The sequence below is a fragment of the Protomyctophum bolini genome (genome assembly GCF_963924005.1).
Source record: "Protomyctophum bolini genome assembly, chromosome: 5".
NCBI classification, from domain to species: domain Eukaryota; kingdom Metazoa; phylum Chordata; class Actinopteri; order Myctophiformes; family Myctophidae; genus Protomyctophum; species Protomyctophum bolini.
This window is the reverse complement of record NC_137866.1, coordinates 3,326,826-3,354,721: the sequence shown is the minus strand read 5'-3', so window position 1 is coordinate 3,354,721 and position 27,896 is coordinate 3,326,826. Positions and strand designations below refer to the sequence as shown.

At 45.7% G+C, this 27,896-nt stretch overlaps 2 protein-coding genes across 7 annotated transcripts in view; both read right to left on the bottom strand.

Annotated features, from left to right (window-relative positions):
- usp19 (ubiquitin specific peptidase 19) overlaps positions 1–1,848 on the bottom strand; it is a 62,835-nt gene extending 60,987 nt beyond the window's left edge. For 4 of the 5 annotated variants that reach the window (XM_080762765.1, XM_080762762.1, XM_080762763.1 and 1 more), the window contains exon 1: positions 970–1,848. The gene's annotated coding sequence lies outside the window, so the exon portion shown is untranslated. Of the gene's footprint in view, positions 1–965 lie in introns of all 5 variants that reach the window. The other variant, XM_080762761.1, reaches the window with a different exon arrangement.
- Positions 1,849–3,439: 1,591 nt separating this feature from the next.
- Positions 3,440–27,896, bottom strand: part of lamb2 (laminin, beta 2 (laminin S)) — a 91,409-nt gene continuing 66,952 nt past the window's right edge. For both annotated transcript variants that reach the window (XM_080763693.1, XM_080763694.1), the window contains exons 19-35: positions 26,945–27,088; positions 24,840–25,074; positions 23,835–23,998; positions 22,833–23,057; positions 20,947–21,164; positions 20,262–20,358; positions 18,905–19,086; positions 17,536–17,726; positions 15,795–15,979; positions 14,711–14,952; positions 13,547–13,750; positions 12,196–12,340; positions 10,147–10,354; positions 9,221–9,362; positions 8,192–8,368; positions 7,757–7,916; positions 3,440–6,132 (exon numbers count right to left, since the gene is read on the bottom strand). In XM_080763693.1, the coding sequence (XP_080619819.1) occupies positions 5,996–6,132; positions 7,757–7,916; positions 8,192–8,368; positions 9,221–9,362; positions 10,147–10,354; positions 12,196–12,340; positions 13,547–13,750; positions 14,711–14,952; positions 15,795–15,979; positions 17,536–17,726; positions 18,905–19,086; positions 20,262–20,358; positions 20,947–21,164; positions 22,833–23,057; positions 23,835–23,998; positions 24,840–25,074; positions 26,945–27,088 (3,056 nt within the window). In that variant the 3' untranslated portion in view covers positions 3,440–5,995. The remainder of the gene's footprint in view (positions 6,133–7,756; positions 7,917–8,191; positions 8,369–9,220; positions 9,363–10,146; positions 10,355–12,195; positions 12,341–13,546; positions 13,751–14,710; positions 14,953–15,794; positions 15,980–17,535; positions 17,727–18,904; positions 19,087–20,261; positions 20,359–20,946; positions 21,165–22,832; positions 23,058–23,834; positions 23,999–24,839; positions 25,075–26,944; positions 27,089–27,896) is intronic.

The window sequence follows — 27,896 nt, the reverse complement described above, 5'->3', positions numbered from 1 at the left end:
CAATCACTTCCTGACCCAGATTGTTCCTGCCCGTCCGGGGAATCGAACCGGCAACAAGGGCACTCCTCTAACCCTTAGGCCACCATATATATTACAATTGTTGTCAATTCTTCCTTCTTTTTTTGTTTCCACACACACACACACACACACACACACACACACACACACACACACACACACACACACACACACACACACACACCCCTTTGGGACTCAAACATAGAATGAGTGGTCTTAGTTTACATCACCAATAATGCATTTCAGCCAGAATAGGCCAGAGGAATGGTGGAGTAAAGTTTCTAATAAACACAAAAGGAAACAAGCTGGCTTGCTGGGAATGAAGTGGTGTAACATTACATTATGATGCATGAAATTAATGTATCGCTCATAAATACATAAAGTAGCTTATTAATATCTTCTATTCTTCAGCCCTGTGCATCCCGTCCATCCCACTCCCGTGCAGGGGGCGTGTAGCCCACAGACGTATGTACCTAAAGCGAATACTAGCAATATAACTATAGCGGCTAGATAGATAGATAGATAGAGTCAAATAGCAGATCTACAAGCTCACAGCGCGCTGCGAGGCGACGCGACGAGGGCTTTGTAGATCGGCTGTTTTCGACAACGCGACACCGGCCGGCGCACGAGGATCATCGCATCCTCCTCTCTGGCTAAATGACTTTGGCCTCAAAAAACAACCAAATGACACCAAACTGGATTACAGACAAGAGACAGAACACATATCACATGTCTGTCTCTGTCACCTCATAGCAACGACACACACAAAGGATCAGTCTTGGCCTAAGAAAGACTCTCGTAGATATAGATGTCTCTTTATCGATTAGGACACAGAAATCGGATCATTTAAAATTGCAAATACATCTACGAGTCAAACTCTAAATATTAGGCTAGGACAGTCTGCGATTACAACCTGTAGTAGTTAGTAGGACGTCAAAACTATAGACTTACGAGGTGTCAGTGCGTGCACAGTGCGAGCCAGGGGTCAAATAATCCCGTCCCGTACAGTACAGTACAGTACACAACAACAATGGCCGAGGCTCGGTCCCTCCGTTTGTGTGTGTTGTCGTAGCCCGGCTGCTAAGCTCCTTGAGGCGGGCTGAGAGGGCCGCAGCGTCCCGCTAAGCCGCCGCACTCCTCTGCCTCCTCTTCCACCAGACACACCACCACGGTGTTTCTGGAATGTCCCAGCCGGCTGCTAAGCTCCTTGAGGCGGGCTTGAGAGGGCCGCAGCGCCCCGCTAGCGAAGCTGCCGCTGCCGGGTCTGTGTGTTGTCTCGTAGCCCGGCTGCTAAGCTCCTTGAGGCGGGCTGAGAGGGCCGCAGCGCCCCGCTAAACTGCCGCACTCCTCTGCTGCTGCTGCCTCCTCCTCCACGGTGTCTCTGGAATGTTCCAGGCGGCTGCAAAGCTCCTTGAGGCGGGCTGAGAGCCTGAGACTAGGGCCGCAGCGCCCCGCTATAGCTAGCTGCCGATACCGGTCGGTCGGTGTGTGTGTTGTGTTGTCGTAGCCCGGCTGCTAAGCTCCTTGAGGCGGGCTGAGAGGGCCGCGGCGCCCCGTGCTGCCTCCTCCTCCACCACGGTGTTTCTGGAATGTTCCGCTCTTACCCAGGACCCATTTCATTTCCTACGGCTTTCAGCTGAGCATATTATGCTCCATGTGTAGAAGACGCGGCACAAAATAATAATAATAACAAACAACAATAATGTGTCTCTCGCTGTGTGACGACGGACAGAGACGAGAGACGACGGTGATTATCGACACTTTGTTTTTAGGAACAACACAAACTGGTCAAAGGAACGAACGGAGCGACTCAGACACTTCCTTACTGCTGTGACCACGTGACCGCAGAGTGGGAAGGAGATAGGGGGGGAGGATCTCTCTCTCTCCCTCTCTCTCTCTCTCTCTCTCTCTCTCTCTCTCCCTCTCTCTTTCTCTCTCTCCATTCAATTCAAAGGAGCTTTATTGGCACGAGAAAACGTTCGTTTATATTGCCAAAGCAGAACAAGACAATCAAAATAAAACAATGTATTTACAAATAAATATTGGATATAAATAGGAATTAAATAAAGGTCTCTCTCTCTCTCTCTCTCTCTCTCTCTCTCTCTCTCTCTCTCTCTCTCTCTCTCTCTCTCCCTCTCTCTTTCTCTCTCTCCATTCAATTCAAAGGAGCTTTATTGGCACGAGAAAACGTTCGTTTATATTGCCAAAGCAGAACAAGACAATCAAAATAAAACAATGTATTTACAAATAAATATTGGATATAAATAGGAATTAAATAAAGGTCTCTCTCTCTCTCTCTCTCTCTCTCTCTCTCTCTCTCTCTCTCTCTCTCTCTCTCTCTCTCTGGAAGTCAAAAATGCAATGCAATATGCAATCATAATAAATACCAAAACGTTAATAATAAATACCACATTTTTAAATACAGTTTATATAATTGCTTTTTCCTCTCTCTCTCTCCTCTCTCATTGCGGTGTTTTTTTTTTACCTAATTATTAGAAAGACAGACATTAGTGTTCTAGTGTTGTATTGCATGTTGAGCCGCAGCCCGCAGTACCATCTAGTGGACAGAGTTGCTACTACGCAGCCTCTCACTGTCCACAATCTATCTTGTCTATGTCTGACTGTTTGGTTCTGTTAACTCACAGAGACCACCAGTTTGTTATGATAGTCAACAGTATTAGCTTTTAGCTAGCTTTTGTGTTGTTGTTATATTGTTTTAAAACTTAAGAAGAAAACAAACTAAGCGTCCATAATTATTTAAATCACTTTACAAGCTCCTGTAGACAGTACTGTTTATACTCGTTTCATTAACACCATTGGAAAAGCTGTGGTAACACTTGCTATGCATCCAACATTTATAACACATTATGAACATAATGATACTTATACTATATATATATAACATACTATTATAATATTCTCATAAACATGTATAATTATATGTATAAGCGCTGATAAATAATCATAACACATTATACACTTTATTATAATGACTTATTATAATTTCAAGTATTATAATACTTCATGAATTGCTATGTATTCCATGTTTATAACGCATTATAAACATAATTAATTATATATATAAAAGTACTTGATAGTAATGACAACCTTTATCATAACACACTTATTATACTGACTTATTAATGTCAAGTATTATAATACCTAAAAACACTTTGTGTTTGAAATCAATATCAACATCCTAATACTGTCCTATACTTCGATAGGGAGGGGGGTGAAATTATGACAGTCAGTTTGCTCCTGTCAAAATATGACCCCAGTCAGAAAAACCTCTGTTTTTTAGACACTATAGTGCTTTTTAGGGTATGATTTGGGGCCCTAAAGATGATTACAAAATCATACTGTCAAAATATTACCCCCCCAGTCAAAAACACTTGAATAAATACAAAATGAATTAAAGACATTTATGTATTTATAGAGCAAGGGTAACCTTTATTCACATAACTGTACACATTAAACAACAGTTGTTTTTTTTGGCTTTGGCAATTTATCAAAATGGTGAGGTTCCCAGCTGCAGACTGCATGGTCAAACAAAAATACTTTACATGTTTTATTCGAACGCTTCCAAAAAAAGTACACTTGACAAAATGTACAAGAAATCGACATGCTATTAAGGCAGTGCTACTCAAATTGGGGTCCGGGGACCTTCCAGGGGTCCTTGAGTGGGTTGGTTCCCCCCCAGAGATACATGATGGATAGTTAGAAATAGGAACCAAATAAATGGGACACGGATGTGGCTGTAAAACTCTGAAAGTGTACAAATGGAACCAAATGGGCAGCGGTGGCCGAACGGTTTGTGGAGCGGTCTTGATATCGGAAGGTCGCTATAGTTCGTATCCCCGGACCGGCACGTTAAAATTACCACCGCTGAAGTGCCCTTGAGCAAGGCATTGAACCCCTACCATGAAATGTTCTATGAGCAGGGCCTGGCTGTAAACAAGTTCTTGAGCTTAGTCCAGTTACCCTCATGGGTAAACATAGTACCTTTAGTCCAGTTACCCTGGGTAAACATAGTACCTTTCCTTTCCTTAGTCCAGTTACCCTGGGTAAACATGGTAACTTTCCTTTCCTTTCTTACCCCAACGAGTCCATTTGGTTCCATTTGTACACTTTCAGAGTTATGGCGGTATACTGTATGTGGTCTAAAAAGCTGGAGTTTCTCATTCTCAAAGTGTCACCAGGGAAGGGTCATTATTTAAAAAGAAAAAAATGACATTCTTTGAAAATGTTAAAATATTTCTTTTGGTGACATTTTTAACACCACAACCTTTGTATGGGGTCCTCCTCTTTGGCACAACATCTTTTCAGATGGGGGGGGGGGGGGTCCGCAGCCAAATGCACATTCATTTAGGGGTGCTTTGGCATGAAAACGTTTGTGAACCACTGCTTATAATATAGTATAACGGACGGGAACCCCTTTGGGTGTTTTGACTAAGCATCTTGTTATACTTTAGCTATTGAAAAACAGCAGACCTACAAGCTCATAGCGCGCCACAGAGTCTGCTATTTTTTTGAAAAAGTGTAAAAATGCAGCACACCACATCTTTGAATACATTATTCTTTCAGAGCGAACGTTTTTCTATTTCGACGTCAGGCCTAAATGGGATAATAAGGCACAAGGAAACACAGTGTACAGTGCTTCACCGGTGGGATACTGTCTGCCAGTAGTGGCACTCTCCTCGGCATGGCAAAAGCGTGCTATAGTTCACACTAGTAGCACAGAATGATTGTATCACTCATAACACACTTAACACACTCAATTCAGCATGTATAATAATCCAAGTGTGAGAAACACAGGGTCAGCTATAGGCCTATACATTAACCCATTCTGGGCGGGAACCCCTTTTGGTGTTAGCATTACGTTATGCTTTAGCTATTGAAAAACAGCAGATCTACAAGCTCATAGCGCGCCACCCAGTGGCGCGCTACGAGCTTGTAGGTCTGCAATTTTTGAAAAATCGAAGAACGACTGACATTTTTAGAAACTGATCTCAGGTCAGAATGGGTTAATCAGACCAGTGTGTGTCCAGTGGAAACCTCGTATGAATCTGATCTCAGGTCAGAATGGGTTAAATAATAGGCTATACAATATTCCTCAGTTGAAGTAACTCTTTGACCACAGCTGCTTGTTGTGATGAACTTACAGTACGCCTTTGATCTTCATCTTCATGTACAGTAGGGGTTTGTTTTGGGGTGGGGCAGGGCCATCATTTATTATCTTCACACCTCGAATGTCTGTCGCTCTGTTATTTGCGTGCAGACGACGTACACAAACACGTTATGACAAACTGGATAACATAATCATCTGATGCACGGCGCCTCAATCGGCAGGATCTGTCACGTGACATTTGCACGTTGCCGTCCTGGTATGTGGCTTGCCTTGTTTGTTTATCGATAAACTGGATCTCCTCAGAACCTGCGTATACTGTAGGCAGCTGTACAGCAGTCAAACACTACAACGTGAGTTCTGTTTTGACCCGTGTATTATTAGTCACGCTGGTTTTTGGTTCTTTTGAAAAAAAACTAAAATACAAAACATACATCATGACATGAGATGAAGCCTCGAAGCTCAGATGACACTGTGAAGTGACACGCGTGTCTTTGTCTGAAAGACACGTCAAACGTTTAAAGCTTGGCAGACAATTTACATACAGTATTCCCAACAGTTAGGACATCATTATATAACCAACATCTCTTTACGTTTCTTGTTCGTTTTGACTTTAAAACCAAATAATGTTTGGTTCAAAGATTGTGTATACTAGTCTGACAGCTGGCCTGTTGCCTGTTGAATGAATGAACGAATGAATGAACGAATTAACGAATGAACGAATGAACGAATGAATGAATGAATGAATGAACGAACGAACGAATGAATGAATGAATGAATGAATGAACGAATGAACGAATGAACGAATGAATGAACGAACGAATGAATGAACGAACAGTGCAGTCATGAGGTTTACTGGCAGGTGTTGTAGATCTGGATCTGCTTGTTGATGTCATTGAGGATGCCTCTCATCTTGTCCTCCAGGCCGTCCAGCTGCCGAGCTTTCCCCTCCAGCCGCCTCTGGTTCTCCTCGTATTCCTTCTCCAGCTCTGTGGCGGGACACGCAGGACACAGAGGAACGCCCGGTTAGTGTACCAGACACACAGGACACAGAGGAACGCCCGGTTAGTGTACCAGACACGCAGGACACAGAGGAACGACCGGTTAGTGTACCAGACACACAGGACACAGAGGAACGCCCGGTTAGTGTACCAGACACACAGGACACAGAGGAACGCCCGGTTAGTGTACCAGACACACAGGACACAGAGGAACGCCCGGTTAGTGTACCAGACACACAGGACACAGCGGAACGACCGGTTAGTGTACCAGACACACAGGACACAGAGGAACGCCCGGTTAGTGTACCAGACACACAGGACACAGAGGAACGCCCGGTTAGTGTACCAGACACACAGGACACAGAGGAACGCCCGGTTAGTGTACCAGACACACAGGACACAGAGGAACGACCGGTTAGTGTACCAGACACACAGGACACAGAGGAACGACCGGTTAGTGTACCAGACACGCAGGGCACAGAGGAACGCCCGGTTAGTGTACCAGACACACAGGAACGCCAACGACTGGTTAGTGACACACAGGAACGCCAACTAACGCCAACGACTGTTAGTGTAACAGTGGTTCCCACAAACGTTTCAGCCAGTACGTAACGTACGTGACACAAAGCAGAAAATAGATGTTCGCATGACGGGACCCGAACTGGTGAAAATAGCAGATCGTCTATTTTCACTACTTCTTAAATATAGTCACGCAAATAAATGTATGCTGATATAAACAGAAATCATCTAAGCATATATATAGCTTGTTGCTTAGCAGAAATGAAAATGAAAAGAATAAAATGTAAAGATATTTTTTTTAATATATTTTCGTGAATGGAAATGGCAGCTTCCTTACTCGGATTTCGGGAGCTATGGTGTAGACTCTTATATAGCATTCGGAGATTGTGGAATAGTTGTCTGGGTACGTGAGACTATGCTTCTGGGAGAGGTCTGACTATATGCTCACCACTTAAAACCAATATACTTGTACGTAAAATAGTGTGTGTCACACAATCACACAATCTACAAGCTCACAAAGCGAGCGTGTAAATCTGCATGAAATTATTACTTTAGACTTTATATCTTAGTCAAATATTTTCCTATGTTTAGAATAGGGATGCTATAGGGTTCATGTAGTCATGTAATGAAAAAGGAATACTCAACAATTCCTTCAGAATCACAACAGGAGATCCAAATACCCACTCCCTTCTTATGTTTTGTTTGAATCCGCATATAAGTATCTTTTATAAATGTGTTTATGCACAAGTGTGTGTAAATGGTAAATGGTGCATTTATATATTTTTATATATATCCAATATATCCAATTACATTCACACACAGATGCCGGAGGAAACCATGCAAGGCACCAATCAGCACATCGGGAGCAATTTGGGGTTCAGAGTCTTGCTCAAGGACACTTCCACACTAAAAGGTGGTTGCACACCGGCCGCGTTTTTCGGGAAAAACCGATGGAGAAACGCCACTTAAAAATCCGAAATTCGCGCCCGGTGTGTGGAGACCTTATACCTCTGGGGGAGCCCGGGTTCGAACTGGGAAGTGGGAACCTTGCGGTTCAAAGAGGGCACAGATCCCAGGTTCTCTCTCTCCTCACCTGCTAGTCTTTGCAGCTTGTTCTGAGCGTCCCTCAGCAGTTCTTTGGCTTCGTCTCGGAGTCTCTCTGCTCTCTTCTTGGCGTCCTGGACGGCCTTGGCCTTGGTGTCCACGCGCTGCTGCACCTCGTGGTACTTATCGGTCAGCTGACCGTCCAGGATCTGGACAAAAACACAGGAAACAGCATAAATAATTAATAATTTATACCATTATACAGAGATATTCTAAAGATATTCTGTCGAAGCCATACAGTAAATGCTACACACGGACGCAAACACACGCACACACAGTCACACACACACAAACAGTCACACACACACACACACACACACACACACAGTCACACACACACAAACAGTCACACACACACACGCACACACAGTCACACACACACAGTCACACACACACACACACACAGTCACACACAGTCACACACCTGCTTGGCCTCCTCGGCCTTCGTCCGTGCCATGGTGGCGGTCTCCTCGGCCCGTGCGGCGGCCATGCTGTTGTTGGCCCGCTGCGTCTTCAGGGCGTCGATCTCTCTCCCCAGGGTGCCCAGGCGCTCCATGGCCTCGCTCAGGTCCTTCTCACTGCTGGACGTCTCCGACTCGATCTGACCACAAGATACAGTATGTATACAGTAACACTGCTGGACGTCTCCGACTCGATCTGACCACAAGGCAGCACATGATACAGTATATACAGTACATAATACAGTATACAGTAACGATGATGAGCCAATTGAATTCAGCTGTCACTTAGATTTCTGCTTAATTTCCGTTTGTTTGACCACCGTTTCCCATCTAGTGGGTCACTCACGTCACGGTAAAAAAAAAACATTCAAAAGATTTATTTTTGTGTGGCCTGGGCCATGGCTCAGCGGTCCAGGCACCTTCATTTGTAATAATTGTTTATTTTCATTTTTAAGAATTTTATGAATTTCTAAAACAAATAAACAAATCTGTGAAATCCCATGCATGAAACAAATAAATAAATATTTTTCAAATGACGTCACATTGTAGGCTCTACAGAGCCAAATGACGTCACATTGTAGGTTCTACAGAGCCGAATGACGTCACATTGTATGTTGTATTGTATATTGTATGTATATTGTATGTATTATCCATGTAATCTGTGGTTAGGGCCTTCCTAAAAGGACATGATTGTTTGTCCTGGTACTCTGCTAGAGTAATTGTTGCATGTGGTGATTGTGTCAGTGGTGGAAAGTAACTAAGTACTGTACATTTACTTAAGTAGCCACTGCCTACTGTACTTAACCCTCGGACTGCCACCCCAATAGCAGCTTCTCAGTGCCTTCTGCCAACTCTATTCATATTTTTAATTCATCATTTAACTTCACCATTGTGCTGATTTTGACCAAATATAGCGAATCTGGTATCTGGAATCTGGTAGCCCTAGTATTGATACTAGGGCTTACCCCACCACTGGGTGATTGATTCTATACCTGCACGAGTCGAGCCTCGGTCTCCCCGATGTCGGCCTTGGCTCTAGCGATGGCCTTCTCCGCCGAGGCCTGAGCGGTCTTAGCGTCCACCAGGGCCTGTTTCACCGTCTCCGCCGTGCTCTTCACGCCCTCCGCACGATGCCTGAGGAACGCACGCACACACACACGCACGCACGCACGCACGCACGCACGCACGCACACACACACACACACACACACACACACACACACACACACACACACACACACACACACACACACACACACACACACACACACACACACACACACACACACACACACACACACACACACACACACACACACACACACACACACACACACACACACACACACACACACACACACACACACACACACACACCCCCGCACACACGCACGTACACACACACACACACGCAAGTACAATGTTTAGATATTTATGCTTTACTTAGAGCTTTACGTAGCTTATAAGCTCTCGCTTTTGGACCACAAGTTCGTGGGTTCGTAGCACGAGGACTGAGACCCACCTGGTCCTCTAAACCAGTAGCACTGAGACCCACCTGGTCCTCTAAACCAGTAGCACTGAGACCCACCTGGTCCTCTAAACCAGTAGCACTGAGACCCACCTGGTCCTCTGAACCAGTAGCACTGAGACCCACCTGGTCCTCTAAACCAGTAGCACTGAGACCCACCTGGTCCTCTGAACCAGTAGCACTGAGACCCACCTGGTCCTCTGAACCAGTAGCACTGAGACCCACCTGGTCCTCTAAACCAGTAGCACTGAGACCCACCTGGTCCTCTGAACCAGTAGCACTGAGACCCACCTGGTCCTCTAAACCAGTAGCACTGAGACCCACCTGGTCCTCTAAACCAGTAGCACTGAGACCCACCTGGTCCTCTGAACCAGTAGCACTGAGACCCACCTGGTCCTCTTGGCGTCCAGCAGCAGCTGCTCGGCCTTGCGCACGTCGTCCTGCGTCTGGTCCAAGATGGCGTCCACGTTGGACAGGCTGCGGACGCGCTCCTTGATCTCGTCCGCCAGGTGTCTGATCTGCTGGGGCGACGCGGGGATGGAGAGCTCCAGCACGCGGCTCGCTATCCGCTCGATGCTGTCCGGCTCCGCGCCTTCCTCTGCACACAGAGAGAGATATATAATACAGTTATGTGTACAGTATATAATACAGAGTTATGTGTACAGTATGTATAGCCTTCCTCTGCACAGAGAGATATAAGACAGAGTTATGTGTACAGTTATGTACAGCCTTCTTCTGCACACAGAGATATAATACAGAGTTATGTGTACAGTATATAATACAGAGTTATGTGTACAGTATGTATAGCCTTCTTCTGCACACAGAGATATAATACAGAGTTATGTGTACAGTATATAATACAGAGTTATGTGTACAGTATGTATAGCCTTCCTCTGCACAGAGAGATATAAGACAGAGTTATGTGTACAGTATATAATACAGAGTTATGTGTACAGTATGTACAGTCTATGACAGAGGAAGGCCTGTTCAATCTTAACCAATTCTGACCTGAGATCAGATTAAAAAAATGTCTTCTACATCCTGACAGTTTTCTGAAAAAGCTGTGTTTCTATATGTCAGTCGTTCTTCGATTTTTCAAAAATAGCAGACCTACAGGCTGAGAATCACTGCTAGACTTGGATAGTATTTTAAACAGATTTATAGCTTGTTACGTAGACAGCATTAGAATTGCATTTTATGTATAGTCATAGCACTTTATAGTACACATGTATAATATATAATATAGTATGTATAGTTGACATAGATACTCCACTGTTACGTTCTTAGTTGATACGTGATTCATGATAACTACTTTATATATATGTGATGTATGCCTTGTTTTTGTTATTGCTTGATGTAAATCTCTCTGGATTAAGAGCGTCTGATAAATGCCTGAATTGAAAATTGTAAATTGTCTTGTCGCCGTAAAAGTCTTCTCTTATGGGGGGTCCATGGCATCACCTTTTCAAATGGGGGTCCGCGGGCTAATGAGTGTCAATTTTTCGGGGGTCCTTGACATGACAACGTTTGGGAACCACTGCTCTCTGATATGATCTGTGTGATCGTGTACTGTATGCTCTACAGTACATGATCTGTGTGATCATGTATTTTTATATTCACAAGCTTTTCCACCACCGACATGATCCTGCACCTTTTCTCTTAGACTATTCTGTCCTGTTTTCCTGTTGTTTTATTATTGACGTCTTCTGCACTGTATTGTATTGTATTGTATTGTATTGTATTGTATTGTATTGTATTGTATTGTATTGCATTTGTGAAGCACTTTGGTACAATGAGTGTTGTTTTTAAATGTGCTATATAAATAAATTAGATTTGATTTGATTTGATTTGATGTACTGCTCTACAGTGCATGATCTGTGCCGTGTGGTGGTCCAGTGTTGTTTCCGTCGACTAAAACTAAGACAAAAAATGTTCGTCGACTACCTTTTTTCCACTGACGAAAACTAAATGGAAACTAAATGAAAACTAAGCTACGATGACTAAAACTAAATACTAAATATACTGACAATTTTGCCAACAAATAAAAACTAGACGAAAATGTTAAAATGCCACAGACGAAAAACAGTCTAAGTCCACACTATTGATCCATAATGTATAAATGATAGATAAGGGTTCAGGACAACGAGGCCTTTTCGTGGAGGGGTCAGAATGAAATTTGGACTTAGACTGTTTTTCGTCTGTGGTACTTGGACAGTATAAGTCATTTTACAATTAGTTGCATGCTGAAAATATTATTATATCAGCAAGTGAAAAAAAACTGTCATTACGATGTTATGTTTAGTTGACTAAAACTAGACCAACCAAGACATTCCAGGTGACTAAAATGTGACTAAAACTAAATGAATACTATTAAAGAGACTGTGACTAAAACTAAAGTCAAAATCTGCTGCCAAAAACAACAGTGTGGTGTGAACTCACGCGTGAGGAAGTCTCGTATCTGTTTGATGAGGTCTCTCAGGTCGTTGTTGGAGCGCTCCACCTTGTCCTTGGTGGCCGTGGCCTTGTCCAGCGCGGCCTGGGCTTTACCCTTGGCCTCCTCGGCCTTGACCTTGGCCTCCGCTAGCTGCAGAGAGAAGAGACACACGCTTACAATGTTAGCAAATTCGCCATTCGCGAATTCGCACCCCTGCCCTCAGGTAAGAGACTCCGGTCTCTAAAGTGCAATACCTCCCGCTTCAAGAACAGCACTTATCCCGAGGCTGTTCGCCTCCTGAATGCTGACCCTCTTTTTTCACTCACACTTTACAGCGTGAAGCTGCTTTGTAAAACGATGAACTGCGATGAATTGCTATTTATTTATATAAACAGGAATTGTAACGTTTTGCATTCTTCTTATTTATTGGTCCCCCTCATATGATGTTTGTACTTTTGTATCTTTTTCTACTGTCTGAATATGTGATGTGAATATGTGTCTTTTTGTATGTCTGTTTTGAAACAAATTCCAATCAACTCTGTTGACATGGCAATAAAGTCTTTGAATCTTGAATCAAATCAAGTCAACTTTATTTGTATAGCACATTAAAAAACGACTCTCATCGTCGCTATGTTCATCCAGCGCAACCCGAGGCCTCTCCGTTGTGTGCGGACCTACATGAGGCTGCAGGCAAAGCCAATCGAGCAGAGCTACCGATGGAACGGGAGGAGCCTTGTCTCTGTCTCTCTCTCTTTGTTTCTGCATGGCACAACAGCGCCCCTACTGGTACTCATACTGGTGCTCATACATACATACATAGGTGAACAAATACTGTACATAGGTGAACACATAGGTGTACACGGACATTGCTGGTTGTAGGGTTGCACCACTCAAAAACCGAAGGTCGTACCTTGGTATAGAGTCCATCCACCTCACCTCTCCTCTCCCATACCTTGGTATAGAGTCCATCCACCTCACCTCTCCTCTCCCATACCTTGGTATAGAGTCCATCCACCTCTCCTCTCCTCTCCTCTCCTCTCCCATACCTTGGTATAGAGTCCATCCACCTCTCCTCTCCTCTCCTCTCCTCTCCCATACCTTGGTATAGAGTCCATCCACCTCACCTCTCCTCTCCCATACCTTGGTATAGAGTCCATCCACCTCACCTCTCCTCTCCCATACTTTGGTATAGAGTCCATCCACCTCTCCTCTCCTCCCCCATACCTTGGTATAGAGTCCACCTCACCTCTCCTCTCCTCTCCCATACCTTGGTATAGAGTCCATCCACCTCACCTCTCCTCTCCTCTCCCATACCTTGGTATAGAGTCCGTCCACCTCTCCTCTCCTCTCCCATACCTTGGTATAGAGTCCGTCCACCTCTCCCATGGCGGTGTTGAGCTCCGTCTCTGCGTCCCTGGCTCTCTTCAGGGCGTGGTCGGCCTTGGACACGGCTCCGTTGCAGTTCAGACCGCCACAGTGCCGCTGCCCCTCGTCGTCGCGGCATCCCGCGCCGCCGCAGGGACTCTCTCCGCAGGGGGCGTCGCCCGGCGCCCCGCACACCTGGTGGGACGGCGGGCGTTATATTTATATACAGGCGCCATTTATATCTGGGGACCAGATTTGACTGAGAGACTGCCATCGCGCAACCTCCACCTTTTTTTTTTTTATAAAGTTAAAAGCACTGCAGGCAGACTCTTCACATACTACTAGAGCATGTCTGAAATCAGTGGCGTGCACAGATATAAACTAGGGGGTGCTAGAGCACCCCCTAAAAACATTTTCTTAATTTGTAGTGTGTGGACCATGGTGACAAAAAACGCTTCTACTATATTATTTAGGCCCTCACAATCTAAAGCTATATGTTTCTATGTCAGTGGTTCTTCGATAAATAAAAAGGTGCCCTTTTTTTCACTTGAGCACCTGCCCCTCTAAATGTCTGTGCACGCCACTGTCTGAAATAAGTGTCAGAGCTGAAAATGTGCTGTAAATATGAAATACATCTTAATCATTAAACATGTAGCTATAGGTGTAATTTTAGAGACCACAGAAGTCAACCTTTCAAGCCTGTTTTTCTCAACTCGCTGTTTTCTGCAAAGACATTATACTCTATAAGCCATATTTCATATTATGACATGACAAAACGAAAAATGTAAAAAATCCAATGGCAGTCCATCAGTCAAATGTGGACACATTTGTATTTATATTGATAACTCGGGTCTCCTGCCTGAAATATCTCATTTAATATGCCTATGGGGCGACATTGGACAACCTTTTAGAAAAGTCCTAGATCGCCTATAGAACGACATTGAGCGATCCCTTTGTTTATAATGCTAATTGCATTTATATAGCGCCTTTATCCAAGGCGCTTTACATAGATTCAGTGGCGGCCTTATGTATGTTTCAATCGTTTCAAATGAAAATGTTTTTTTTGCCACCGGCTGCTTCGGTCTGGCTTATTATCCAGGCTGCTGTTCAAGCTCCTGGCAGAAGGACTCGGATAGCTCATGGTGGTAAACGGACCTTCTCGTTGATCTTCTTCATGTCCAGGCCCGCGGCCCGGGCGCCGAGGTCCGTCAGGGCCCGCTTGTTGAGGGCGTTCTTGCGGTTGAAGTCGTCCTTCCTGGCGTTGATGAGCCTCTCGGTGCGCCGGCGGGTGTCGGCCGACTGGCTGACGGCGCTGGGCTTGGCCGTGGTGGAGGCGTTGGCGCGCCGTTCGGCGTCACGAGACGTGTTGTAGGAGCTACGGATGCTGTCGTACGCACCTGGGGGAGGAGGGGGGGGGGGGGGGGGGCAAAGAATATATTAACTCATTTAGAACTGAGAGCAGATTCTACACAAAACGTCTTGTAAATCCTGACAGTTTTCTGAAAAAAAAACCCTGTTTCTATATCGGTGGTTCTGAAACTATTTAATGTCGAGGACCCAACAAAAACTGAGGCACTAATACACTACTAAAACATTCCAGGTGACTAAAACGTGACTAAAACTAAATGAAAACTATTCAAGAGACTATAATAATAATAATAATAATAATAATAATAATAATAAAACTTTATTTGTATAGCACCTTTCATGACATGAAATGCAGCTCAAAGTGCTTTACAGAAAAATGGAGAATAAAAGAAAAGCAAGGCAACAACATTAAAAAACAAGCAGTAATGTAATACAGTGAGGACATGAATAACAAAAGTAAAAAATAAAAGATCAATTAAAAGCAATGTTGTAGAAGTGGGTCTTGATCTGAGCTTTAAAAATGTCTACAGAGGCTGCCTGACGAAGGTACAGTGGGAGTTTGTTCCATGCCGACGGCCCGTAGAAGCAAAAAGCTGCTTCCCCGTATTTTTTAGTTGCCTTTTTTTTTGGCAAAGCGAGCAGGCCAGCAGTGGAAGACCTCAGGGGGCGGTTTGGGACATATTTAGGCAGGCAGTCATGTAGGTAGGAAGGTGCGAGACCGTTGAGAGCTTTATAGACAAGTAAAATCATTTTAAAATCAATCCTAAAAACAACCGGAAGCCAGTGCAGTGATGCCAAAACTGGAGTAATATAATAAAATAATGACTAAAACTAGAATCAAAATGTGCTGCCTCCAGCTGGTTCTTCTCACCCAGGAAGTTGGAGTTCTTGAGGATGTCCAGGTGTCTGTGGAGCTGCTGGGAGGTGAGGTTCAGCTCCTTGGCCTCTCTCTCCAGGGCACTCAGCTCCTTGGAGGCCTCAGAGTTGGTGTCCTGGACGATGGTCAGGTCTCCCTCCAGACGGGTCAGGGTGTCCGTGGTCTCCCCAATCTGAGCCCTGTGGTGGTGGTGGTGGTGGTGATTTATTTATTTATTTATTAGACAGGGACAAAGCTCATTAATCAACATGTCAGTTTTCACATCAATGTAAATGGGCCAGAGTTAGCCGAAGCTAAATTTCATCTGTAGTCCCTGCAGGGCAGGCTATGAATGATAAAAAGAAGGACAAAGTGTAGTGTGCCTGCACACAACACCATGCGTTGATGCCATGTGTACATATGTGCAAGCACCCAACACTATGTCCATACAAAAACACAATACAATACAGTACAATACAGGAACAGATCAACATGGTACAGGGGACAGAACAACGGCAAGTGAAGTGAGAAATGACACCGGTGATAAATACTAAATAGTGCTGATAGTTACTCATGATTACAGATTTGAGTTGTTTTTAGCCACCTTTTCAGGTTGAATTTGAAGGTCAGATAGTTGGAGGTCTCTCTTAATTCTGTAGGGAGACTGTTCCAGTGATGGGAGGCTCTAACAGAGACTGTTCCAGTGATGGGAGGCTCTAACAGAGACTGTTCCAGTGATGGGAGGCTCTAACAGAGACTGTTCCAGTGATGGGAGGCTCTAACAGAGACTGTTCCAGTGATGGGAGGCTCTAACAGAGAAGACTGTTTTACCAAACACACTACGTCTGATTGGCACTCCACAGTCCCCTCTGGTAGTTGCCCTTGTTGTTCTGTCACCACTGTCCGTTCGATCTATGAACTGTTTCAGTGGTGGAGGTGCAAGTCCATTTAAGATCTTAAAGATGAGGCAGGCATCTGCAAAGTGTTTAAAGCCGTCATAATTAAATAAGTTGTACTTTTGAACTATATGGCAGTGGTGGTAACGGTTGGGCTTTTGATCCAGTGTTTTTAATGTCTGTTTGTAAAGTGATTCTATGGGTTTTAAAGTTGTCTGATTTGTCTGTGACCAGGTTGTGAAACAGTAGGTTATGTGTGAAAAAATCATAGCATGCATGAAGAGTTTGGCTGCATCTGTTGTTAGATATGGTCTTTTATGTGTCTGAAATTGGATACATTTAATTTGATTTTATTGGCTACATTTTTAACATGCTTTTAAAATGTCAAGTTTGAGTCTAGTGTAATTCAAAGATATTTAAATTCTGATACTAGCTGAATACTACTACCTTCAATAAGAATGTCAGTGTCAGGGTCTGTGATGGGGCAATGAATGAGAATCAAATGATACAACTAGATTTGAGTTGTGGGCGTTATTATAATGCCACAAACAGTAAGTATTACGCAGCCAATTCTTTATTTAATGTTCAATATATTAATGTTACGGCCGGGGCAACACCAGGCTTTTCGCACGCGTTTATGCGCACACACGAGTACGTGCACTTAAAATAGGACTGGACCTAAAAGTGCGTGTGCACGTGTGTCCATGTACGCCCGCGTAAACGCGCACAGAATCGCCCGGTGTAGCCCGGCCGTTAAACACATTGCATATCCCAGTTCGATGCCGGGCTCCCCCAATGAGTCTGAAGAGGTGTGTTTTCAGACTACATACTGACATCATTACAACGGGCTTTTATTATACCTGAGGTCTTCGATGAGCTCCATCAGCGTGGTGACGGCCGTGGCGGTGGCGTTGCGGGCGTTGACGATGCCCTGGGCGCGCGCCAGCTTCTCCTCCAGGTCCCGGAAGGCCTTCTCGTACGCCCCGGTGAGCCCCGTGGTCTGGATCTCGTGGGCGCGCTCCGACAGGGCCTTGGTTCGCACCGCCAGGTCCTGGTGGTGAGACCAGAGAGAGAGACCGATGGATGGGTGTCGGGGCGCACGCTTATGGAATTATGACCCATATCTCATATCCCATTATTTGCAGGGTCATATCTGCCGATACCGATTCTGACTGATTCTGATATTATACAGAGGAACCACAATGGAGACAAGCCTATAGGCCCTTATAGGGGCTTATTGGCCCTAAAGTCTGTTAACCCATTCTGACCTGAGATCAGATTCATACGAGGTTTCCACTGGACACACACTGGTCTGATTAACCCATTCTGACCTGAGATCAGATTCTAAAAATGTCAGTCGTTCTTCGATTTTTCAAAAATAGCAGACCTACAAGCTCGTAGCGCGCCACTCGGTGGCACGCTATGAGCTTGTAGATCTGCTATTTTTCAATAGCTAAAGCATAACATGATGCCAACGCCAAAAGGGGTTCCCGCCCCAAAATGGGTTAATAAAGTATTCAATCAATCAATAAATATCATATTTGATTTGTCTTTTGTTATAGACTATAGATCGAGGTACTAGAAACTTTTGATTTATATTGAACTCATTGATGCATTTTTACATGTTTTATTTAAAAAATGTTTTGCTGATGAAAACCGATTTAATAATCTGTATTATTCTGAGACCATTCCGTTACCGATATTATGGCATTTTTATGGCCGATTCCGGTCATGCTACCGATTATATCGTGGATCCCTAAATGTGTGGCATATCACACATGCGTGTTGAAAAATTGCGTGCTGAAAATAGCCGATCTACAAGCTCACAAAGTGTCGCGCTGTGACACGTTGTGAGCCTGTAGATCTGCTATTTTCAGAGCACACCTGACCCAAGGATAAAACGACTTGTCGGCGGCATGAGGGTGGAAACAAATTCTGTTTCAAACTTGCGATGACAACCATCTACAAGGACTCACAACATGTCGCTGCAGTGCGACACGTTGTTATATTGACCAAATTTAATTGTCAATATATTTTGTAATGTCTGTTGATGTGTCTCACAGAACAGAGCAGACTCAGTGAGTTCTTATGTCGGTTGTAGTAGTATTTATTTGACTTCCCTCCCCTGTCTCAGTAACTTCACTCATTACATATTTAGTCTTACTTTTAGTCATGGTCGCTTAGTTTTCATTCAACGCTACATGGCGTACGGTACGCTGCGGTACGTACCTGGACAATGCGGTCCCAGTCCCCGAAGCACTGGTGACAGGGCTGGCAGTTTGGGAACTGTCCCGAGAAGCCGCGGGCACACTGGTCGCAGCGCACGCCCGACACGCCCTGCTCGCACAGGCAGTGGCCCGTCGCCCTGTTGCACTGAGAGGACGCGATGCCGCGCCAGTCACAGTCACACGCTGAGAGAGAGAGAGAGACAGAGAGACAGAGAGAGAGAGAGAGAGAGAGAGAGAGAGAGAGAGACAGAGAGAGAGGGAGAGAGAGGGAGAGAGAGAGAGAGAGAGAGAGAGAGAGAGAGAGAGAGAGAGAGAGAGAGAGAGAGATGTGTAAGAGACAGTGGCATGGTAGGCAGAGATTAACAGGCTAATTAACCCATTCTGACCTGAGATCAGATTCATACGAGGTTTCCACTGGACACACACTGGTCTGATTAACCTATTCTGACCTGAGATCAGATTCTAAAAATGTCAGTCGCTCTTCGATTTTTCAAAAATAGCAGACCTACAAGCTCCTAGCGCGCCACTTGGTGGCGCGCTATGAGCTTGTAGATCTGCTATTTTTCAATAGCTAAAGCATAACGTGATGCTAACACCAAAATGGGTTCCCGTTCAGAATGGGTTAACAGCACAGTACAACACTGGGAGAAACAAAGGACTATTACTAGCCTCACGTTGCCAGCAGTTCATCTGCCTTTTGCAATGCATATCGCCCCAGGGGGGCAGATAAGTCTGACCCCTCTCAATGCTTCCTTACCTCTGCACTGAGTCCGAGGGTCTCCCCAGTAGTTTCTTACCTCTACACTGAGTCCGAGGGTCTCCCCAGTAGTTCCTTACCTCTGCACAGAGTCCGAGGGTCTCCCCAGTAGTTCCTTACCTCTGCACAGAGTCCGAGGGTCTCCCCAGTAGTTCCTTACCTCTGCACAGAGTCCGAGGGTCTCCCCAGTAGTTCCTTACCTCTACACTGAGTCCGGGGGTCTCCCCAGTAGCTCCTTACCTCTACACTGAGTCCGGGGGTCTCCCCAGTAGCTCCTTACCTCTACACTGAGTCCGGGGGTCTCCCCAGTAGCTCCTTACCTCTACACTGAGTCCGGGGGTCTCCCCAGTAGCTCCTTACCTCTACACTGAGTCCGAGGGTCTCCCCAGTAGTTCCTTACCTCTACACTGAGTCCGAGGGTCTCCCCAGTAGTTCCTTACCTCTACACTGAGTCCGGGGGTCTCCCCAGTAGTTCCTTACCTCTACACTGAGTCCGAGGGTCTCCCCAGTAGTTCCTTACCTCTACACTGAGTCCGGGGGTCTCCCCAGTAGTTCCTTACCTCTACACTGAGTCCGAGGGTCTCCCCAGTAGGTTCCTTACCTCTACACTGAGTCCGGGGGTCTCCCCAGTAGTTCTCCCGACAGTCCGTGCAGGTCGTTCCCCCGAAGCCGTCCCGACACTGACACTGGCCTGTGAACTTTACCATTGAATACTTTATTAGTAATCTAAGAATGTGTTTTTTATCTGCATTCTGCAATCAATCCCATGCATTAAATTCCCCTCGACGATGAATGCAGAACTGACGTTTAATGTGTCTGAGCAAATAGACATATTATGTCTTGATGATGTATACGGTGATAAGAGCGCCCCTCACTTCACACGGGGGAGATTTTTTATTTTCCAACTGTCTTTTTAAATCATCATGATATGCTCTTAGTAAATTATACTCCCATTTATTAGGGGTTTCTACTGGTTCCACCAAGTGAAAGCGTGTGCGGTTGCAGCCAATAGCTGATCATGCCTGGTGTAACAATACAGCTGATCAGCCAATAGCTGATCATGCCTCGTTTACAACGAAGAACTAATTGAGTATAACATGACATCACAGTTTGAAAAGGAAGGAATCACTCGTGTCCTTGACAATATAACACACGCACACGCGCACACACACACACACACACACACACACACACACACACACACACACACACACACACACACACACACACACACACACACACACACACACACACACACACACACACACACACACTCACACACACACCTCATTGCACGAGGAGCTGACAGAGTTCATGGGGTCACAGCCGCAGGCCGCGCAGCCCGTGCCCGCCGCCAGGTTCCAGTGGTTGGGCGCGCAGTGGTCACACGGCAGGCCGATGACGCCCGGCAGACACTGGCACTGCCCCGTGGCGCGCTGGCACACGCAGTCGTCACGCTCCATGCACTGGCTGCCCTCCGTGCCCAGGAAGTTACAGGTGCACCCTGGGAGGAGGCGGAGCGTCAGAATTAACTACTGCATATTTACTAATTAAACATTATGTCCTTGTCCCGGGACGGCCCAGCGGTTTAAAATGCCTTGAATCATTCCCTTGAACCGACCGAATGACGACAAGGAGCTCTGCAGTTCTAAAGAAGTTTGGAGTTCATTCCAGGATGTTGGGCCGCTGACAGAGAATTAAAGAATTTAAATTAAAGATTTTTTAAGAAGAATGGCATCAAGGCCCGCCAAAATACATTTAACTAAAATCTGATGTTGACAAAAACTAGACTACACTAACACAAAAACACTCCGGGTGAATAAAATGTGACTAAAACGAAATAAATAGATAGATTTAGCTTTATTATCCCGTGGGGGAAATCAGTCGCACAGCAGTTAAGGTTACAACATACAAGTAAGAATAAGACGGATCAAAAAGTACTGTAGTATACAGAAGAAACAGGCAGAAGGAATTTAAGCAAGGTGCATCAAAAAATATAATAATAATAATCAAATCTAAATAAACAGGGCAAAACAAGGATGAATAAAAACTATTCAAGAGACTACGACTAAAACTAAAAATCTAAATTTGCTGTCAAAAACCAACACTGGGTTTTGTCCAGAGCCATCTAGTAGGAGAGTTAGGACATTGAGGGGGCAGAAACCCAGCGCTCAGAGTGCTGTTCATGCAGCCTGGAGTGGGACGAGCTGGAGTTGGAAATACATTGTTTTCAACGAGGGCGGCGCAACTAAGAGCTATTTTTTAGGCATGTGTGCAACATGACAACTGTTTTAAAGTATTCTACAGTAACAACTAAAGTCTCTTTAATGTTTATGTTGTACTATTTATTACTACAAAACAACCTAAAATAAAGGGATTTAAGATCATTAAAGCTGGGCTGTTGCCCTGTGAGTCCAATGCATTTCTGCCTACTAGTTGGTTGTCCCCCATTCTCAATAGAAGTCTGTGTAGGAGAGCCTCCATTGGACTGAAGCCCCATGAAGTGAACGCAGTTTGCGTAACTCAATCAATCAATCAATCAATCAATCAATCAATCAATCAATCAATCAATCAGATTTATTGTTACTTCCACAAATATACACTGGGCATACAGGGGAGCAAAATACCGTTCTCCATGGATCATGGTGCTTCACATTTAAAAACAATAGACACATTAAAAAGAGGCAAGGCCTTGTTAAAAAAACATTAAGAAGATAAAAGGAGCAGACAACATTGGCAGGAAAAAAGTGCTGATGCATTCAAAGTGCATGTGTGTAAAGTGCTATTCATCCTATCCTTGGGGGCAATATGTGGTGAGTGTTCAGAGTCCTGATGGTTTGGGGGAAGAAACTGTTGGACAGCCTGCTGGTGCTTCCTCCTATATAGGCTCTTGAACCTCCTACCAGATGGCAGGAGTTCAAGGAGATGGTGGGAGGGGTGGGTCATAACTCTGTTTATATCTAAGGCTCTCTAAGGCTGTGTTTGTTGTAACTCACGTCTACAGTTGCGTCTCTCTAAGGCTGTGTTTGTTGTAACTCACGTCTACAGTTGCGTCTCTCTAAGGCTGTGTTTGTTGTAACTCACGTCTACAGTTGCGTCTCTCTAAGGCTGTGTTTGTTGTAACTCACGTCTACAGTTGCGTCTCTCTAAGGCTGGGTTTGTTGTAACTCACGTCTACAGTTGCGTCGCGCGGCGTCCCCGTGGTAGCCACTCTTGCACACGCCACACTTGGCGCCCTCCGTGTTGTAGAGGCACCGCTTGCACTCCCCGCTGCGGCGGTCGCACGCGCCCGCGTCCGACATGTCGATGTTGTTGCTGCACTGGCACGGCTGGCAGCGCCCGCCCGCCTGGGAGGGGTTGCCGTAGTAACCCGCGGTGCACTCCTCGCAGCGGGAACCTGTAGGAGGGGAAGACGGGGAAGACATTATAGGGACATGCCTTTTCAGTGGCCGGCCCCAAACCCTGGAACTGTACGTCTGCCCCTTCATATTAAGTCTGCTCACTCCTTAGAGGCCTTTAAGTCTTTACTCAAAACCCATCTCTTCTCCCTGGCTTTGAATCTTTGACCTAATTAACCTGTGTACTGTTTGTGTTGCTTTGATGTTGTTTTGCTATGCTACTTGTGTTTATTGTATGTTTACCTCATGTTCGTGTACACTGTACAGCACTTTGGTTGACCTTGTGCTCTAGAAATAAAGTTTGATTTGATTTTGATTTGATGAAGGACGGATGGACCAATAAGAGATGTGCGATCTGAGACATGTGACGCGCTGGTTGGACAGTTTTGGTTCCATAATTCACACGGTGGCCATTTTGTTCTTACTAGACCGGCCTACTTGGGAACGATGCAAGGTGGAAACCTATAGTATGCAATATCCGTTGTCATAGTGTAGACTCGGGCCGGGAGGTTGAACCCGGGTTCCCCATTCCACAGGCACTACAGTACGTTACCAGTCCACTATAAAGAGCCAGGGCTCAGGAAATAATTCCCAATGCATTTTTCCTCATAGACATTTCAAAATGTATTTATTTAAAGAACTTTTAAGCGTTGTACGAAGCCAACTCGAGGCCAACTCGAGTCCACATATTTTGGGCACGCATGCACGCACGCACGGGAACACTAAGAAGACAAAGGGAATGGCGAACGTGCCAGAAGAGAGGGTGTAAATTGTACCTGTGTAACCCTGGTTACAGTTACAGACGATCTGCCTGTTACGGTTGTCTTGGTAGCAAGAGGCCGCAAAGTTACGCCCGCTGTCCGGCCCGTCTGGGCACGGGCACGGACGGCACTGGGTACCGGAACCCAGGACCGGGTTACCGTAGAAACCACTGGCACACCTACGGGTAGAACACAGGAATGTTATGGACCCCACATGCATAGATTAGCCTATTAACTATTGCTATTTCTACACTGAAACACCATGAATAAATGGTGCATTTATATAGCGCTTTTATTCAAAGCGCTTTGCAATGGTTGTGCATTACATTCACCCATTCACACACACATAGATTGTGCATTACATTCACCCATTGACACACACATTCATACACCTTTACATAGATTGTGCATTACATTCACCCATTCACACACACATAGATTGTGCATTACATTCACCCATTGACACACACATTCATACACCTTTACATAGATTGTGCATTACATTCACCCATTGACACACACATTCACACACCTTTACATAGATTGTGCATTACATTCACCCATTGACACACACATTCACACACCTTTACATAGATTGTGCATTACATTCACCCATTCACACACACACACACACACACACACACACACACACACACACACACATTTACATAGATTGTGCATTACATTCACCCATTCACACACCTTTACATAGATTGGGCATTACATTCACCCATTCACACACACACACACACACACACACACACACACACACACACACACACACACACACACACACACACACACACACACACACACACACACACACACACACACACACACACACACACCAAAAACAACACCGGTCCACACGACGCTCCTCGTCCCCCCCCCCTCCCCTCCTCACCTCTCACACTGGTCCCCTCCCCTCCTCACCTCTCACACTGGTCCCCTCCCCTCCTCACCTCTCACACTGGTCCCCTCCCCTCCTCACCTCTCACACTGGTCCCCTCCCCTCCTCACCTCTCACACTGGTCCCCTCCCGTGTTGTCCCGACAGTCCAGGCAGGCTCCGGTCCTCTGGTGACAGTGGTGGGCGTGGGCGTTGCACTGGCATGGCCTGCAGTTGGGGAAGCCCCAGTGCGCCCCCTGGCAGCCGTCGCAGTGCTGCCCGAACGCGCCCGGGCGGCACTGACACTGGCCCGTGTGCTGGTCACATGACAGGCGGCTCACAGAACCTTCCAGACTGCACCCGCAGGCTGAGAAAGACAACAGAGGTGGAATTAAAGTTAAACACAAACAAACAAACGGCGAAATAAAGGGACAACTTCACCAACCTAGTCCCCATATATGGGGGACAAGGGGAGAGCAACGGACTTGAACTCATGCTTCCTTCAAGCCTGAGGGTTGTATTTTGCGTGTCTTAAGTACCAGGTCTTATTCCCTAACTTGAGTAAACTAAAGACCTGGAGGCGTGATCAATGCTCTTTGGCCACTCAGAATAGCCAAATGGCATTGATCACGCCTCCAGGTCTTTAGTTTACTCAAGTTAGGGAATAAGACCTGGTACTTAAGACACGCAAAATACAGCCCTGAGTGTCCAAGTCGCTCCTTTACACCTGACAGGGGGGAGTTTCCCTGGTTGGACGTAGCGCGTGGAAGGAACACGTTATTCCAACCAGTTCCTTTCCCCTCCATCAGGCGCCCCGGCTGGCCAGGGGGAGGCAGTATAGAGACCAGTTCCTTTCCCCTCCATCAGGCGCCCCGGGCTGGCCAGGGGGAGGCAAGGGCGACCTCCCTTGATGTTTTTAAGAGCGAGCTGAAAACGTATTTTTTTCAACTTGGCATTTGTTTAGATTAATCTTGTTTTCATATTCTATGTTCTGGTACAAATTTCCTTACCATTTAATCTTTTTTAGTTTTGTATTGCTATTTTTATTTGCTAATTTTTATATTATATTGTGTCTTGTATTGACCTGCTTTTTTTTCGGCATTCCGCTGCTTGTTTTTATGTATGAAGATGTGCTATATAAATAAAGTTTATTATTATTATTATTATTATAGTGCTTTTCCAAGTGCTCCAAAGCGCTTTACAACGGTTCATTCATTCATACATTGGGAGGTGAAGCGGCGAACAGTCGACGCCAGCGTCCTCACTTCCCTACATTCACACACCGACGGTGGCGAGCTCACACCGACCGACTCACTGGAGACAATGTAGGGTTCAGTGTCTTTGCCCAAGGACACTTCCACATGTAGGACAGGAGGAGGAGCCGGGATTCGAACCACCGACCCCAGGGATCATTGGACGACCTGCTCTACCTCCTGAGCCACAGCCGCCACTGTAAAGCGTGTGTCACAACATGTAGCATCCACTCTGTATCAAAAACCCTTCCACTATATAGTCTAGATGGGGTTTTTGAGTTCATGTGTATTCTTGGGCAGTAGAGGGCGCCAGCACGACAGTTAATACCTCTGGCATGTTAACTGCATTTTACAGTGTGTAAAATATAATAGTTTATTTTTACAAGGCTTGGTTGAATGCTTGATTCTTTCGTATCACATTTTTTTATCCCACAAATAGCCGATTTACAAGCCCACAACGCGTCGCGTGGGCTTGTAGATCGGCTATTTTCAGCAAGTGAAAAGAAATACGGTCATTACGACAGCATCAAGGCCTGGCAAAATACATTTTGTTCGACTAAATCAACTGTAGATTTAGTCGACTAAAATCTTATGACATTTAGTCGACTAAAACTACACTAAACACTAAAACATTCCAGGTGACTAAAACGTGACTAAAACTACATTAACCCATTCTGAACGGGAACCTATTTTGGTGTTAGCATCATGTTATGCTTTAGCTATTGCAAAATAGCAGATCTACAAGCTCGTAGCGCGCCACCGAGTGGCGCGCTACGAGCTTGTAGGTCTGCTATTTTTGAAAAATCGAAGAACGACTGACATTTTTAGAATCTGATCTCAGGTCAGAATGGGTTAATCAGACCAGTGTGTGTCCAGTGGAAACCTCGTATGAATCTGATCTCAGGTCAGAATGGGTTAATAAGACCAGTGTGTGTCCAGTGGAAACCTCGTATGAATCTGATCTCAGGTCAGAACACCACTGACCTGTGCAGCCCGAGGGTCCGAAGCCGAAGGTTCCCGGAGCACACTGGTCACAGCGCCGACCAATCACGTTGGGCCTACAGCGACACTGACCGCCGCGCACGTCACACAGAGAACTGACCGACCCCTGGAGGTCACAGTTACAGGCTGGGGGGGAGAGAGAGAGAGAGAGAGAGAGAGAGAGAGAGAGAGACGTTACACAGAGAACTGACCGACCCCTGGAGGTCACAGTTACACGCTGGGGGGAGAGAGAGAGAGAGAGAGAGAGAGAGACAGACGTTACACAGAGAACTGACCGACCCCTGGGGGTCACAGTTACACGCTGGGGGGAGAGAGAGAGAGAGAGAGTTACACAGAGAACTGACCGAACCCTGGGGGTCACAGTTACACGCTGGGGGGAGAGAGAGAGAGAGAGAGTTACACAGAGAACTGACCGAACCCTGGGGGTCACAGTTACATGCTGGGGGGAGAGAGAGAGAGAGAGAGAGAGAGAGAGAGTTACACAGAGAACTGACCGACCCCTGGGGGTCACAGTTACAGGCTGGGGGGAGAGAGAGAGAGAGAGAGTTACACAGAGAACTGACCGAACCCTGGGGGTCACAGTTACATGCTGGGGGGAGAGAGAGAGAGAGAGAGAGAGAGAGAGAGTTACACAGAGAACTGACCGACCCCTGGGGGTCACAGTTACAGGCTGGGGGGAGAGAGAGAGAGAGAGAGAGTTACACAGAGAACTGACCGACCCCTGGGGGTCACAGTTACACGCTGGGGGGAGAGAGAGAGAGAGAGAGTTACACAGAGAACAGACCGAACCCTGGGGGTCACAGTTACACGCTGGGGGGAGAGAGAGAGAGAGAGAGTTACACAGAGAACAGACCGAACCCTGGGGGTCACAGTTACACGCTGGAGGGGAGAGAGAGAGGGAGAGAATTAACTGACCACTGTTACTGATCCAAAA